The sequence below is a fragment of the Myxocyprinus asiaticus genome, chromosome 19 (assembly GCF_019703515.2).
Source record: "Myxocyprinus asiaticus isolate MX2 ecotype Aquarium Trade chromosome 19, UBuf_Myxa_2, whole genome shotgun sequence".
Classification (NCBI taxonomy): domain Eukaryota; kingdom Metazoa; phylum Chordata; class Actinopteri; order Cypriniformes; family Catostomidae; genus Myxocyprinus; species Myxocyprinus asiaticus.
Window position 1 is genome coordinate 47,965,968 of NC_059362.1, and position 17,434 is coordinate 47,983,401.

General features: G+C 42.3%; 2 protein-coding genes across 3 annotated transcripts in view; one reads left to right on the plus strand and one right to left on the minus strand.

Annotated features, from left to right (window-relative positions):
• LOC127409695 (CLOCK-interacting pacemaker-like) overlaps window positions 1-17,434 on the plus strand; it is a 287,186-nt gene that overhangs the window by 168,103 nt on the left and 101,649 nt on the right. The window lies entirely within an intron of this gene.
• Window positions 1-17,434, minus strand: part of LOC127409688 (ena/VASP-like protein) — an 89,331-nt gene that overhangs the window by 53,099 nt on the left and 18,798 nt on the right. Inside the window, exon 1 of one of the 2 annotated variants that reach the window (XM_051644432.1) lies at window positions 11,907-12,307. The exons of the other annotated variant lie outside the window; for it this stretch is intronic. Coding sequence (XP_051500392.1) covers window positions 11,907-11,992 — 86 coding nt within the window. The 5' untranslated portion in view covers window positions 11,993-12,307. Of the gene's footprint in view, window positions 1-11,906; window positions 12,308-17,434 lie in introns of those variants that run through there. 2 annotated transcript variants of the gene reach the window in all.

The following is a 17,434-nucleotide window of genomic DNA, read 5'->3' on the forward strand; positions in this document are numbered from 1 at the left end:
CAATTTTTGTGCCATCGCAAAGCGCAAGTGGGCGTGGGTGTGTTTGCGCTATTGTGGGTATACTGTATGTAAATGACACAAAGTGCAATTTGCTATTTTCCTGAGAAACTGGCCTAGTGTACACTACATGACTCAAGCTCGTCTCCTTTGATGTTTTGAGTCGGCGATTGGTCTGCGTCAAGAAGTCTAGGAACTCACAACGAAAGGACTTGTTGTGTGTGTACTCCTGCGACAGACTGAGACGAGACGCTACGACAGTTTTCAAAACTGCACGACAAGTGAGAGATGAGAATGAGCAACAGCCAATGAAATATAGAGAGGGTGCAAGAGGAGGGCAAGGTATTAGAAAGCAGAAAACATCAAGAAATTTATCAAGCATAAACTGTGCGAGTTTGTGAATTAATTTAGTTTTCTTTCATTGTAAGATGCATTTTTGGCGATCTGTTTGAAAAGGGATGACTATAAGGGCAGCTGAAACGTACGGTTCCGTGCGGATTTAAAGGGAAATAAGTGTACGATTGGAAATTTTAAAAAGCAAATGCATGAACGTGTACAACAGGAACACTGAGATGAGCAGCAGGCACATTAGAAGCTCAATTAAATAACTCATGTTTGGGAATATTAAGAGAAACTGCTCCGTTTTTTTATTTTTTGCACTTTATTATCATTCAGTAAAACACAGACGTAATGTTTGATGTATGTCCTTGTGAAATCAGAGACTCTGTTCTTGAAATCCGAACACAAGTGATCAAAAGAGACGACCAGGTGTAACGGTGAAGTCTCGCTTGTATATTTGTGATCGGATCACCCAAAACTCATCTTTATACCAGGCGTACACATGGTCTCAGTCGGGGACAAATGGTCGTGTAGCTGATACATAACAGTCCTGAAGAGAGAATGGACTATATATCAGGACACAGATGGTGGAATAACCAGAGAAGAACCTCAGAATTAAATTGCACTTGACCCATCCCTCTTGCGCCTAGACTTAGCACATGCTTGCACGAAAATAACAAAACTTCATAACCATGTCCACTGACTTTGAGCTTATGACTTATGGCATAGTGCTGCACTTAACGCTTGCACTCTTAAAATAGGGCCCCCTATATATGTGACATTAATCATTATATCAATAACATTAACGTCATATTACAACTTACATCCGCACAGACAATGAAGCGCATGAACAGCTGAACTCGACCTAAATTACATGCCACACATGACGCAATATCCTAAACTGTATAAATGAGAATAATTCATGACAAACTAACTTCTAAAAGTAGCTCCTACTTCAGTATATTCATTATGCACTATTATTTCAGGAGCTTGTTTAACTTTACAAATTAAACATATTTATCTTTAATGTTTAATACAAGTCAATAATTGAAAGTAAGTAGTTTATACATATTTCAAAATATTTAATAGTTTGATACATGTTTTTGTCATTTTGCACTTTATTGTCAACTAAAATATGTTATTTTTGTTAAACAAATTTATATGCTATTATAGTCAGAGTAAAATTTACTAAAATGACTCAATTTAAAGGACATTTGCGTCAAATGACAAACATTATGACTAAAATAAATAAAAAATATTTGGCAGAATGTTAGAGACTGACTGACTGTATAGAATAAGATGCAAGTAAAGGCAGATTAACCATATGGGCAAATGGGCAAGTGCCCTGGGGCACCAAGACATTAATCACCAATACAAAATTCCAATACAATACATTTATGCAAGCACTATTTCTTTAAGACTTGAGTCATGCATCTGCGGCGAGTAGGCGTGACGCGCAACCGTTACAGCATGAAAATGTGATTCTTAGGCAGAGCGCCAAAAAGCAATGAGGTAATGGACAAGCGGCAACAACTATGTGGCAGTGCCAAACGAAAATTTAAAAAAGATAGAAAGAATACATTTAGCCAATTTACAAAAAATTCCTCAAATATGTAGTTTTTTTCCTCATGCCACCACCAAGCACGAGCAGCCAGGGGGATCCACTGAAGTCAAGATAGCTAGCAGCACTAACGAAGGCACAAATGTTAGCTTTGCTAAACAATCAAGCAGCGACAGTGATGACACCTCTGAGCAGAGAAGCAGCAATGCACCTGATGAGCCTCAGCAACAGCAACCAGAGGAGACAGTCAACCAACGGCTAGACTCGAGCTCCACCCAGGCGGAGGATGATGGAACTGACGATCAGTGCATTGTTCCTGCTGATCCGGCTTTATGGGGGCCCATTACAGAGCAAGTGAGGGAAGAAGCTATACAACGTCGGCCTGCAGCCTATCAGAACCGGGCTGCCAAATATCCAGCATTTGTACGAGACTGTGGAATCGGAGGAAGAACACGTTCTCTAACAAAAAAATTATTACATTCACGTCTCCAAAACAATGAAATTGTGCCTAGACAATGGCTATTTTCCTCCTGTCAACTGGTTTAGTTTATTGCTATGCATACAAACATTTGTCATCGCAAAAAAAAGTCATTGTGATGAGGAGGAGGGCAGGACCGGGCCGAGGAGAGGGATAAATGCAGCCGGATGTGGCAGTTCGGGAGAGAGAGAGAGAGAGCCACACGCAGCTGCCGTGTGTGTGTTTATGTTTGTGTCTTTTTGATTAAGTTCTTATTAAAATATTACTTTGACTGTTCAGCTGATTCCCGCCTCCTCCTTTCCCATTTTTAACCCTGTTACATTGGTGCCGAAACCCGGGAAGGAGGAGGGATGTGCTGTCGTGGAGTCCTCGCCACTGCCGTCCGCCCAAAGGAGCAGCCGCGGCCATCCGCTGGGGCATGGAGGAGTCACTGGCGGCCGCCTGGATGCGGAGGAATGGCCGCCGACCGTGAGGGGAGGAGGGGCTCGCTGCCGGCCACCTGGAGCGGTGGAGCCGCTGCTCAGGGGCGGAGGGGCTCACTACTGGCCGCCAGGACACAGAGGGGCGTTCCATCTGCCAGAGGTCGGAGGACTCACTCCGGTCCGCCCGGGAAGGAGCGGCTGTTGTCTGCCAGAGGGTGAAGGAGTGGTCGAAGACCAGGCGACGGCGTGTCTGGGAACCGGCGAACAATTTGTTTCTCGTTCTCTCCTCTCTCTCTCACTGTCACTCTGCCTTGCCCTTTCCCTCTCCTCTTTTTTTTTCCCCTCCCCTTGTCCCCCTCCCCAGCTCTAGAGAGGTGGGGAAAAGCCTGCTGACAGGCGCAGCCAGAAGGGAAGGAGGGGGGGGATATACGTCATGCCGGGGGTTCCCCAGCCTGAGGCAAAGGAGTGTGGAGTGTGACAAGGAGGAGGGCAGGGCCGGGCCGTGACTATGCACATCTGGCCCCCAATCGGGGTAATCAGCCGAGGAGAGGGATAAATGCAGCCGGATGCAGCAGTTCGGGAGAGAAAGAGCCACATGCAGCTGCAGTGTGTGTGTTTATGTTTGTGTCTTTTTGTTTAAGTTCTTATTCAAATATTACTTTGATTGTTCAGCCGGTTCCCGCCTCCTCCTTTCCCATTTTTTACCCTTTTACAGTCATGCATTCATTAACGGCTTCTGTGACTGGTAACATTCCGAGAGGATATCTGACCAAAAAAGAGTGCTGATCACCGACACCACATGCTTGCTTAATTAAACAGATCTAAACACCTATCTACAGTGGATGCTTCGCTTTGCCGGCAGATAGAGGTGGAACAAAACTATTGGAAGGAGGTCTTCAGGCATGTAGTAGCTGTTGTCAAGTTTTTGGGAAAGAGGTGGCTTCCATTCCGAGGGCATGATGAAATACTGGGATCACCACACAACGGGAATTACCTGGGTTTGCTTGAACTGATTGCTGAGTTTGACCTCTTTTTACAAGAACGTATCAAAAAGCATGGACAGAAGGGTAAAGGTAAGCCCTCTTACTTGTGCTCTGGAATCTGTGAAGAGTTTATCTCATTAATGGGCAATAAAACTAAGAACATCATAGCAGCTGAAATCTAACAGGCCAAATATTTCTCTGTAATTGTAGATTCAATACCAGATCTGTGTACTAAAAATGGTGCGAGGCCTGGGGTTGGACATGTCAAATTGCCGTGGACAAATCTATGATAATGCGAGCAATATGTCTGGTAAATATAACGGACCTCAAGTGCACCTGAAAATGCAAAACCCTTTAATTCACTACATGCCCTGTGCCGGTCATTCTTTGAATCTTGTTGGTATCAACAGCACAGATGACTGTTGTGAGGAGGTCGCATCCTTTTTTGATCTCTTACAATCACGTTATACCTTCTGTAGCGCATCCACTCAATGCTGGAATAAGATATTTCATGACAATGACATTCACATTGGTTTGACTCTTAAATCTCTGTCTGGCACAAGATGGAGCTGTAGGTCCGGCTCCACCAAAGCTCTCCATGAAAACTACAATGCAATTAGAGAAGCACTTGCAATAATTGCCAAAGATTGTGATGAGAAGGCAGACACAAGACGTGATGCTGCTGCACTCGTTGGTAAGCTGAATAAGATGGAAACAGTGCTGATGACTATAATGTGGGACAGGGTGCTAAGCAGATTTAAGGCAACAAGCGTTCATCTGCAAAAAAGCGACATGGACTTAGCATCTGCTGTTGGCCTTTTACAGTCATTAAAACTCTTATGTTGGCACAATTCGAGAGCAGTTTGCTGAGGTAGAAGGATCCGCTCGCACTATCAGTGTTACTCAGTCTTATCAATATGACGTTTGGTGCATAAGAAAGAGAAAGTGGTTTGCGGACGAGTCCTCTGATGACAATGAAGTTACATTTACTGATGGGAGTGAGAGATTTAAGGTCGAGCCATATTATGTCATCATGGACAGGCTCAGATCACGCCTATCCAAATGGATCGATGCATACAGAGAGGCCTATGATCATTTTGGTGTTCTATTCTACAAGGACTGTACAGAAAGTGATGTGCGCATAAGAGCTGATAAACTCTCCTCCACATATCCAGAAGACCTGGACAAAGTTTTGACTGATGAACTCAGTCCAGACATAGTTCAGACATTTTAGCAAAGACAAGACCTCACCTGCAGAGCTGCTGCAAATTGTTGATCGTAATGGACTTAAGACAAAATTTCCTAATGTTTATGTTGCACTGAGACTATTTCTAACCTTGCCAATCACTAACTGTGAAGGAGAGAGGTCTTTTTCTACTCTAAAACGAGTGAAAAATGAACTTAGGACAACAATGGCACAGAAACGGCTTTCTGCACTTTCCCTGCTTGCCATTGAATCTGAGCTGGTTAGGGGCTTAGATTTTGAAGACATCATATGCCAGTTTGAATGGTTAAAATCCAGAAAGAGGCCATTATAAGGTGTTTGAGTATTTGTGCATAATATCATTGCCAACGTTTGTGATGTAAAGTTTTTTTTAGCCAAATTGATGCAGAGTGCACCTTTTTGCTTTTATAATATTCTATTGCATGCTTCGTTTTGAGGTGGTAAAACAGATTGCTTGAATTACGAGTAATTACCATCATGCGATACAGTTTACAGATGATATTTTTCTGCTCTGTGCCGGCTTTAGTGAAGCTACACCACAGATGTTGCACTTGTTTTAATAACGAGCTCTTCTTCATTTTCTTGACTTGTTTGGTAGTCGTCCCATTCTGTGGAGATGTCTTTCTCCATTAGGGGTTTTCCTGGGTCAAAAATTGAGTAGCATGAGTGATCCCGCTCTGCGCTCTCCTGTCTCTGAAGCACAAATATCGGAAAGCCTGCTGGACTCCAGAGAAAGCGTGCGCAACACTCATGTGAAACAGATGCACGTGTCAGGTGAGATATTCAGTGCTTTTGAAGCACTGATCATGAGATAACTGTCATTGAATTTGCTTGGGTGGCAGCAGAACAATTTTCAATGCCAGAAAAACCGTCCATGTTTCTCGAAGTCTCACGTGAAGCCCCGCCCACATAGATAAGCTCACGCCGCACACATGGATATGTGCTTGACACTTTATATTGTCACCACCATATATATTGTAATATCGCCCAGCCCTAATTAATACTTTGTATTGTAATTGTAAAATACTGACCTGAAGAACCAATTATGAAACAGTAAGAACATCAAGACTCTACAAAGAACCAAATACTGAAGAACCATATTCGGCCAAAAATGGTTCTTGATAAGAAGAAGAGGATTCTTTACTGAAGCTCAGATAAACAACATTTATTATGACAAGTGAAGTGACCTAATGCCTCAACTGACTGTTTAGTCTCCAGATGTGTCCTTTACTGTACTAATAACCTCATTAATGATCATGTGTGTGTGTGTGTCTGTATGTGTGTGTGTCTGTGTGTGTGTGTGTGTCTGTGTGTGTATGCGTGTCTGTGTGTGTGTGTGTGTGTGTGTGTGTGTGTGTGTGTGTGTCTGTATGTGTGTGTGTCTGTGTGTGTGTGTGTGTTTGTGTCTGTGTGTGTGTGTGCGTGTGTGTGTGTGCGTGTGTGTGTGTGTCTGTGTGTGTGTGTGTGTGTGTGTGTGTGTGTGTGTGTGTGTGTGTGTGTGTGTGTCTGTATATGTGTGTGTGTGTGTGTGTGTGTGTGTGTGTGTATGTGTCTGTATATGTGTGTGTGTGTGTGTGTGTGTGTCTGTGTGTGTGTGTGAGTGTATGTGTGTGTGTGCGTGTGTGTGTTTGTGTGTCTGTGTGTGTGTGTGTGTGTGAGTGTGTGTGTGTGTGTGTGTGAGTGTGTGAGTGTGTGTGTGTGAGAGTGTGTGTTTGTGTGTGTGTTTGTGTGTGTGTGTGTGTGTGTGTGTGTGTGTGTGTGTGTGTGTGTGTGTGTGTGTGGTGAAAGCAGCAGATGTCGATCAGAAGCTCAGAGGAAACACCAGCACATCTGCATCAACATCACAGCTCAAACCAACTGCAGCAATGAGGAAACAATCCCTCGGCAAGGGATCATTCCTGTAAAGATATTCAAATGAGCTTTGTATCTGTCCAGTCAATGTCTGAGCCAATCACATCCAACCTTCACAAATTCTCACACTGTGTCCTAAACAGGTGTTAGGTGTTCTGCCCGCACCGAAAACAAAAATACTGCACAATGCCACAGTCAATCAGAACTGGGCTGTGCAACATTGCATAAGCGATAGATGATTGCATCAGTTATGCCTTTTTGTTTTTTTTTTATTCACCTTCCCGATTTCTGCTCGGTTCTCACTGATACCTTTTTTGCACGCTGCATTCTGATTAGCGAGATCTAGTCCGTGTGCAAAAGATGCACACAAATCAAATTAGCGAATTAAACATCACAGAATTCAGAGTAAAAAAATAAAAATAAAATAAAACTGCAGATTGCATTTAATTGTGCAGCCCTTATGTTTAATATACAGCTATGAGAAGGGGCTGATTTAGTGATTTGGGGGCCCTAGCAAAGTACAGGAATGGGGCCCTCTTTAATGACACACATTTACGTCGATTTTCTCTTAAAGGTGCTGTAAGCCTTTTTATTATTTAATTTGTATATGGAATGGTATGGAAAAAATATTCCTACGTTCTGAAAAGATATCACTGAAATACAATAAGTGTCTCTGTGACAGCACTAGACTGTGCAAACAACAAACAAAAATGTGTCTGCAGTTGTGTTAATTAACTATATCAAATTATTAGACTAAAACTATACCTGAGCGCCCGTGTTTAAAACTGGTGGATAGAGAGGACCCACTTTAAAGACCAGCTAGAGGTCAGACACTTCCGAATGTCAAGGGCTTTGTTCACTGAATTGTGTGCCAACTACCAAGCTCTCTCCTTCCATTGGGCAGTCACATCAAACTACCGTACACTCATAACATGTGCCTGAATGGTTAAAACACATCATCATCTTAATGACAGCGCATTACATTTTATGCAAATTTTGAGAGTTTATTTGCATATCAAGAGTTTCCATTCATGATTTCTTATGTGCAATTTAAAAATGTGCATACATTTAGTATTGCAAGTATTGGTGACTAAAGATCTTAATCATGCTAGCGCCATCTTTGATTTTTTTATCCCCTTTTCTCCCAATTTGGAATGCCCGATTCCCACTACTAAGTAGGTCCTCATGGTGGCGCGGTTACTCACCTCAATCCGAGTGGCGGAGGACAAGTCTCAGTTGCCTCCACTTCTGAGACCGTCAATCCGCGCATCTTATCACGTGACTCGTTGTGCATGACACCGCGGAGACTCACAGCATGTGGAGACTCATGCTACTCTCCACGATCCACACACAACTTACCACACGCCCCATTGAGAGCGAGAACCACTAATCACGACCACAAGGAGGTTACCCCATGTGACTCTACCCTCCCTAGCAACCGGGCCAATTTGGTTGTTTAGGAGACCTGGCTGGAGTCACTCAGCACACCCTGGATTCGAACTTGTGACTCCAGGGGTGATAGTCAGCGTCAATACTCGCTGAGCTACCCAGGCCCCGCCATCTTTGATATTTAATGTGAATGACAATGAGGCAGTGAGGGATAGACGTACCATCTCTTCAATGGAACGAACGGTATAAAGCTGTATAAAGCTCCCCGATCACATCTGATTTTCCACAACTCATGTTGTGTGGAATTCTTTTATACTGAATGTTCTTGGAAAGATTTTTTTCAATGTTTCGTCCGCAGAACGATCCAACAACACTTTAAACTTCAGCCCATTGAAGAGACTGTAAGTCAATCCCTCACAGCCTCATTGTCATTACCATTAAAAATCAAAGATGGCGCTAGCGTGAATAAGGTCTATAGTGAGTTCTGTACTTGTGGGAGCAGCGGAGGGTGGCGGCGTAGGCTGTGCAGGCTTTACAGCAGTCTGATCCATTTGGAAAGACAGTGTTACCTTAGGAAGTCTCGATTCTGTTTAATTTTTTTCTCTCCACAAATTCAAATCAAACTGAACTAGCAACAATGTAGCTTAACTTGTAACTTGTAACAGAGTATATGGTGAAATCACATGAAACTGTGCAAGCGGTTTGGCTCACTTTCACCTGTTGACCAACTTGTGTAGATGCAAAATAACCTTGGAATATTCTATTACAGCCTGATCTGAGGGGGAAGGGGGTTGCTTGCATTGATGGTGCTCAAAATAACTGCAATATCAATCATATCGGTGTTGTTACAGTGATATTTAAAATTTCAGCACACGTTATTTAGCATTAATGATAATAACAAAGCATATTATTTGTATTTTTGGGGGGCCCTTGGCTTCTGGGGGTGCTAGGCGGATGCCTATCTTTGCCTAGTGCTAAGTCCATCCCTGGCTATGAGAAGCGGGATTATGGACTAATGAGACTGCACTGTGGTCGACATAATTTCACAGGTTTGTTTGTTCTAACATGGTCACAGACAGCAGGAAAAAACAATGCTACATGCAAATAATAAAATGAAGCTAACCATATAATCGTGCACAGTTACAATAGCAAAATAAATAGACTTATACCACGGGTCTGTTGAATGGTTGATTTTGATTGGTTGACAGACGTTTGAAGCTGTGCAATTATTTTTCAGTAAACGCACAACTATGAAGTAGTTCCAGGTCTTGACCGCATAACGGTTCCATACAGGCTACAACAGCAATATAACCAATCAAAACAAAGACATTGGTTAAGTACTTTGATAAGAATGACAAACAATGTCTATAATATCCAAATGTGTTAAAATTTTGGTTGAAAAGCATCCTTGCGCTCCCTCTCTCTCTCTTTCGCTCTCGTCTCACACACTCTGACACACACACACACACATACACACACAGAGACTCGAGTCATGACCAACAAACAAAGCCGCAGCCCCGCGACTTGATCAATACAACAATTTCTATATTATCTGAGATATAGTGTTTCAATGTATTTCACCCTAATCAACCTCTCATAATGGAAAGCACCCCTGCGGACACACACACATACTCTGGAGCAAAGTCAACGCGGGGTTTTAAACAGTTGTTTAACAAAGGAAAAGCTAAAGAATGGCGACACTCGCTGATGCTAAGAAGTATATTTTATACTTATATCTTGGCAATTGACCCTTCGCTAAGCTCCGCCCCTTGGTTACGGTCACTCGCTCTGACAAACTCTGCAGGACTCCCCATAGGAATGAATGGGAGATTGCCGTGAACGGCGCGGTTTTTGGCAAAATATTCTCATAAACAGAATGGATAATATTCTTAAATGTGCTGGAATGAAGTGTGACATTGTAACGCATATTTATCTGATGTTTTTTGTAAAAGAATAGTTAAATTACACAGTAATTTGATTGAAAACTGTGCAGACTGTGAAACAGAATTGAGGCAAACGATTAAACCAGCCACTTGAAAAGAGAAAAGCGTCATTTGATAGCGACCTCATAACATTAGTGTAAGTGAAAAGAACTGCTTATAACGTCTCGTAATACACTCATTTTGATGCTGTGAACTCTTTATTTAGTATCACCTTTAATAATCAATACAGGAATTCATTAATGTTACGTTATTAGCTTTAATTTATCTTGGAGCAAATGTAGGGTGTCCTCGCTGATGTCATACATGTTCAAATGGGAATGAGGAATAACACACTTTAATCCATAATATGCTCTTCTCAATATTTATTCCAAGATTTTTTTTAAAAAAGAGAGAAAAAAAACAATGCATGTATCCTCTATAGGTCCCACGTGTCACCATTACAAGTGACCCAACAACAACGATTTTTTTACATTTTTGGGATCATTTCGATAAAATCCCACTTAAAATTCCTCAAACACACATTACTCCCATAGGCTCTCACTGTAAAAAGGCAAAGCTTGACAGAGTAATGGCGGCGGGACAACAGTTGCTAAGACAGGATTGGTCAGAAACGCTTTTAAGGCGGGGCTTAACAAAGGGTCAATTTGAAGCGATGTTATTGCTGGCGAGAGCCGCATCAAACCCAGGTAATTCCACACACGATTTCTCTCAGTTTCTCTCTTTCTTTCACTCATGCACACACACAAACACACATACAAACACACACACACACACACACACACTACCTTGTTAAAGCTGAAAAGCAGTGCTTCCTCCATTGCTAGTCCTAAAGTGACGTTTTCGAACTAGCAATGGAGGCTTGGGCTGCATCAACGCAAGACACTGAATCCGTGGCGGAAGAAAGTAGTTCCACTCACAAGAGTGTTTTATGGACGAAAACCATAAAATGTCTTGATATAAAACCCTGAACGATGTCTTAAGGTGTGGTAACCGTGGCATAAGCGGAATAATTGACTTATTATTTTTCAATAATTCAACAGTCCGTTGTCAGTTATTGCTTACTTTATCGACTTTAGAAAGGGAGGAGAAAACAATGTGTTTTGTGTGTGAAGAAAATCAGACATTTAGAAATCAAAATGGTAAATTTTCCAATTCAGCTTATGTCAATAATTTTGCATATTGTTGCTCCTATGCAGTTAATACATATTGATAAATGTAATTGTTTGATTTGAAGGATATTTTTGTTACTTTTGCATGTTTCTGTGTTGAGTCTCCACTTAATGTAAAATCTGTGCCCTGAAACAACACCAGTTGAGTACCGCTGGTCTACAAGGATGCCCAATCCCGGATAGACAACAGTATGAACCATTAAACAGATTTAATCAAACGATTGTTGGAAAAATGGATGCGCCCTGCTGAGAAACAAGAGATAAGAGGATAATATGAAAGGTGAACCAATGGACAAGAGCAGAACAGATGGATGGAAGCACGCCATGTAACGAGCACCTGCTAATGAGCAGCTCAAGAACCACTATAACTGGCTTCCATGGTAACAGCGCCATCTCTATACATCTCCTCAAGACCTGTGAGACTGTGAGAGGAAGAACAAAAGAGAATCTATCAACCGCAGCTCGGCAAACCTCAGCAGAAGCCGTAAATCCATCCGTGCGTCTTCCAGGTTTCACCTGCTCAATTAGAATTCCCCCCTCTGAACGTACCTGATCTTCACCTCGGTGACCTGAACGCCGGGCTTACAGTAGATCTGTGGGAAGTAGAATCGGTGCGACTGCAGGTTAATATCCATGACTCTGGATCATAGCAGATGAACAGGTGCTCTTGGAATTCTCTTCAGTGGTTTTCCTGTTCAAACTCTCTCTCTCTCTCTCTCTCTCTCTCTCTCTCTTTCTCTGGGCGGCTTAGACTCCCCTCCCCCTCTCTCTCCTCTTCCTCTTCTCTTGCCTGTGGTGGCCGAAAACGGATCAGGGACTGAAAGAGCACAGCAGCATTCCGGTCATCTCATCCAAGCGGGAATCATCCAACAAATGTCCACTTCATTAGACACTCGCTTTCAGTGTCTTTCTTCACAAAAATAAAACAAAGCCAGGAATGGATTTATGCCACAAAAGGAAATATAAATATGTCAAATGTTCCTCAGTGAAGACACAGAGAGGCCGGTGATCTCATCCTTTGTGACAGGAAGTGCTCCAGTAGAATATGAAGCAGCAGGATGAGAGTGAATGGAATGATGTTCTCTGATGCGGCTGCAGCTTCACTCTCACTCACTGATGCCCCATTGGCTGAGTGGATTACGAGGCTCCTCCTCCTGCTCTCCAGTGAATACACTCACATCATAAGGACTCCCCACTGATACTGATGCTCTCTCTCTCTCTCTCTCTCTCTACACACACACAAAACCATAAGGATTAAACATCTGCACACTGATGTGGGTGGATTTAAATGGTAAATGAAGTTCCATGACTGTTGATACAGTCCAAAGCACTAACTAGTGTTTAATTAAACATACACACACAAACACATCTACCAAGAAAGTAGTCTTTCTCATTGTATTATCCATTGTCATCTTTCCAGAACAGTCTGTGATTTCTTACAAACTTTAAATCTGGGTTACATTACGACACTTAAGGCCGATTTATACTTCTGCTACGCCGTAGCCTGACGTGCACCTTTTCAAGAATGTAACTGTGTGTCACGTCACAACAGCTGTGATTGGTCCGCTGTGTTACTAGAGACTGCCCCCAACATGACAAGAAATTATCTGAGGTAGCATTGCATTTTCTCCAAGATTATTTTATTTATGCATCTACAGGTGCATCTCAATAAATTAGAATGTCATGGAAAAGTTCATTTATTTCAGTAATTCAACTCAAATTGTGAAACTCATGTATTAAATTCAGTGCACACAGACTGAAGCAGTTTAAGTCTTTGGTTCTTTTAATTGTGATGATTTTGGCTCACATTTAACAAAAACCCACCAATTCACTATCTCAAAAAATTAGAATATGGTGACATGCCAATCAGCTAATCAACTCAAAACACCTGCAAATGTTTCCTGAGCCTTCAAAATGGTCTCTCAGTTTGGTTCACTAGGCTACACAATCATGGGGAAGACTGCTGATCTGACAGTTGTCCAGAAGACAATCATTGACACCCTTCACAAGGAGGGTAAGCCACAAACATTCATTGCCAAAGAAGCTGGCTGTTCACAGAGTGCTGTATCCAAGCATGTTAACAGAAAGTTGAGTGGAAGGGAAAAGTGTGGAAGAAAAAGATGCACAACCAACCGAGAGAACCGCAGCCTTATGATTGTCCAGCAAAATCGATTCAAGAATTTGGGTGAACTTCACAAGGAATGGACTGAGGCTGGGGTCAAGGCATCAAGAGCCACCACACACAGACATGTCAAGGAATTTGGCTACAGTTGTCGTATTCCTCTTGTTAAGCCACTCCTGAACCACAGACAACGTCAGAGGCGTCTTACCTGGGCTAAGGAGAAGAAGAACTGGACTGTTGCCCAGTGGTCCAAAGTCCTCTTTTCAGATGAGAGCAAGTTTTGTATTTCATTTGGAAACCAAGGTCCTAGAGTCTGGAGGAAGGGTGGAGAAGCTCATAGCCCAAGTTGCTTGAAGTCCAGTGTTAAGTTTCCACAGTCTGTGATGATTTGGGGTGCAATGTCATCTGCTGGTGTTGGTCCATTGTGTTGTTTGAAAACCAAAATCACTGCACCCGTTTACCAAGAAATTTTGGAGCACTTCATGCTTCCTTCTGCTGACCAGCTTTTTAAAGATGCTGATTTCATTTTCCAGTAGGATTTGGCACCTGCCCACACTGCCAAAAGCACCAAATGTTGGTTAAATGACCATGGTGTTGGTGTGCTTGACTGGCCAGCAAACTCACCAGACCTGAACCCCATAGAGAATCTATGGGGTATTGTCAAGAGGAAAATGAGAAACAAGAGACCAAAAAATGCAGATGAGCTGAAGGCCACTGTCAAAGAAACCTGGGCTTCCATACCACCTCAGCAGTGCCACAAACTGATCACCTCCATGCCACGCCGAATTGAGGCAGTAATTAAAGCAAAAGGAGCCCCTACCAAGTATTGAGTACATATACAGTAAATGAACATACTTTCCAGAAGGCCAACAATTCACTAAAAATGTTTTTTTTATTGGTCTTATGATGTATTCTAATTTTTTGAGATAGTGAATTGGTGGGTTTTTGTTAAATGTGAGCCAAAATCATCACAATTAAAAGAACCAAAGACTTAAACTACATAATGCATAGTAAAGATTTTAAGCTTTAAAACGACACCTATTGTGTGTTGGTCAAGCAAGAAGTTATTGTTTAAAGGTGCTGTAAGCAATTTTAGCCATTCTACTTCCACGAGATTGAGCTGTTGGATTAGCCACGCCCCCCCAACCCACCTTCCAAAACCCTGCCCTCCAAAGATACCAAATGAGCTTTATTGAGACCGACATTGAGCAGAAATGGTTGTTAGAAACAACAGCAGCAAAATAGCGCCCTCAACTGACAACTGCTATGAACAACATGGCATTAAAATGGCATTAAGCCTCAATAATTCGCTGCAACTACAATACTATGAGAATGCACAAAATGATTGACAGGTCGAAAGCATCATTGTCTGCAGACACAATTTTTTTGCTGTTTACAGAGTCTAGAGTTGTCACAGAGACCGGTGAGATATCTCATGACATTTATTTCATTACAGTTATATCTTTCAGGCAGTAGGAAAAACAATGTGCATACCTTTCCATGAAAACATTTCTTACAGTACCTTTAATATGATTCATTTTTTTCAGAACATATCCTAGTATGCCACATTATTTATTTATTGTTATTTAAGCAATCATACAGTATATGCCTGGTTAATTGTCTCTCTGCCTGGCAGGCAACATGTACAGTATAATAAATAATATGTACACAAATACTACATTGATGAACTCATTTTTAAGGTTTCAGTCATTTAATGAATACTTTTGAATACACAAATACCATTGTGTACAGCTATTTCAGATATTAAGGCATTTTTGACTCAATACAATAGCATTTTAGCTGTGTACTCACAAAGCGACGCAGACACACCAACGCAGAACTATAAATGCAAACCAACGCTTTGGCCACTGCGAGGAGCATACGGCATAGGTTTGACGCAGAAGTATAAACCGGCACTTACAATGGAAGTCAATGGGGTCAATCTGTAAATGTAAAGTTGTAGCCAATTTTACAACTTCATTTTCATGACGATGTAATGTCATCAAACCCTAAAGCCCTACAATGACTCTAAAAATTATGATTTAAACTTTACAGCTCAAATAATACACAAGTTTTAACAGAAGAGTTAATGCAAGTTCTTTTATAAAATTATATGCTTCAAATTTCTGTTTAAACCCTCCAAAAATTGACCCCATTGACTTCCATTGTAAGTGTCTCACTGTAACCTCCATTTTTTTAAGACAATGTCAGACACACTTCGTGAAGACCGCACCGAGCTGAAGGCTGTGGAGAGAAAGTGGTGCAAATCAAAAGACCCAGCGGACCTGAGCAAGTATCAATCACTTCTCTCCTCTTTTTCCGCCAGCGTTTCTAGTGCTAAAATGGATTATTACCAGAATAAGATCAGTAACACTTCAGATTCACATAAACCATTTTCAACATTCTCATCTCTTCTCCATCCTCCTCCACCACATCCTTCTACTTCTCTGACTGCTGATGACTTTGCCACATTTTTTACTGACAAAGTAGTGAGCATCAGCAGCCAGTTCTCTACACCTAACACCCACAGCTACTCTCTTCCAACATCCCATCCTCTGTTCTCCTCTTTCTCTCCTTTCTCTGAGACTGAGGTCTCCAAAGTACTTCTTTCTAACCGTCCTACCACCTGTCCACTTGACCCTGTCCCCTCACATTTTATACAATCTGCCTCTCCATCAATCTTACCTGCACTCACACATATTATCAACACATCTCTCACAACTGGAAACTTTCCTAATACATTCAAGCAGGCTCGAGTAACCCCTCTGCTCATAGAAACAACACATAACCTGAGAGTCGTCAACAACTACAGACCAGTCTCTCTCCTACCTTTCCTGCCTAAAACTATTGAGAGTGTCGTATTCAACCAGTTGTCTGCTTTTCTCTCACAGAACAACCTAATCATCAGACATCAATCTGGCTTCAAAAAAGGACACTCAACAGAGACTGCCCTCTTGTCAGTAGCTGAAACCCTGGACTGGTGAGAGCTAACTCCAAATCATCCGCCCGTCCACAAGATTCTCTTGTCCACCCTCTCTGACCTGGTTATTACAAAAACTGTGCTTGGGTGGGTTGAATCATACCTCATTGGCAGATCTTTCAAGGTGTCCTGGAGAGGAGAGGTGTCCAAGACACACCAGCTGACCACTGGTGTTCCTCAAGGATCAGTGTTTGGACCCCTCCTCTTCTTGATATACACAACATCACTCGGACCGGTCACTGAGGGACATGGCTTTTCCTACCACTGCTACACAGATGACACACAGCTCTACCTCTTGTTCCAGCCTGATGACCCTACTGTCTCAGCTTGTATCTCTGCCTGCCTCTCTGACATTTTGGCCTGGATGAAGGAACACCACCTTCAGCTCAACCTTGCCAAGACAGAACTCCTCATGGTCCCAGCCAACCCATCTGTTGACCACAACCTCACTATTCATCTTGGTTCAACTACACTAACACCAACCAGAACAGCTCAGAACCTGGGAGTGGTGGTAGATGACCAGCTTAATTTTACTGCCCACATCTCATCAACCTCACAGTATTGCAGATTTGTGATCTACAACATCAGGAATATCAGACCTTTCCTGTCTGAATATGCTACACAGCTCCTGGTCCAAACTCTGTTCATTTCAAGACTGGACTACTGTAATGCTCTGTTGGTTGGCCTCTCAGCTAGCACATTTAAGCCACTGCAGATGATCCAGAATGCAGCAGTGCATCAGGTCTTCAATCTGCCAAAAATGTCATCCTACTCCACTGGCTACCTGTAGCCACCCGCATCAAATTTAAGGCTTTGACTCTGGCCTTCAGGACAGCAAATGGAACCGCACACTCTTATTTCAATTCACTTCTTCAGGTCTATGCTCCGACTCACTCTCTGTGATCTATGAAGGAGAGGTGCCTGGTGGTCCCATCACAAAGAGGCTCGAAGTCTTTGTTTCACAATCATTCACTT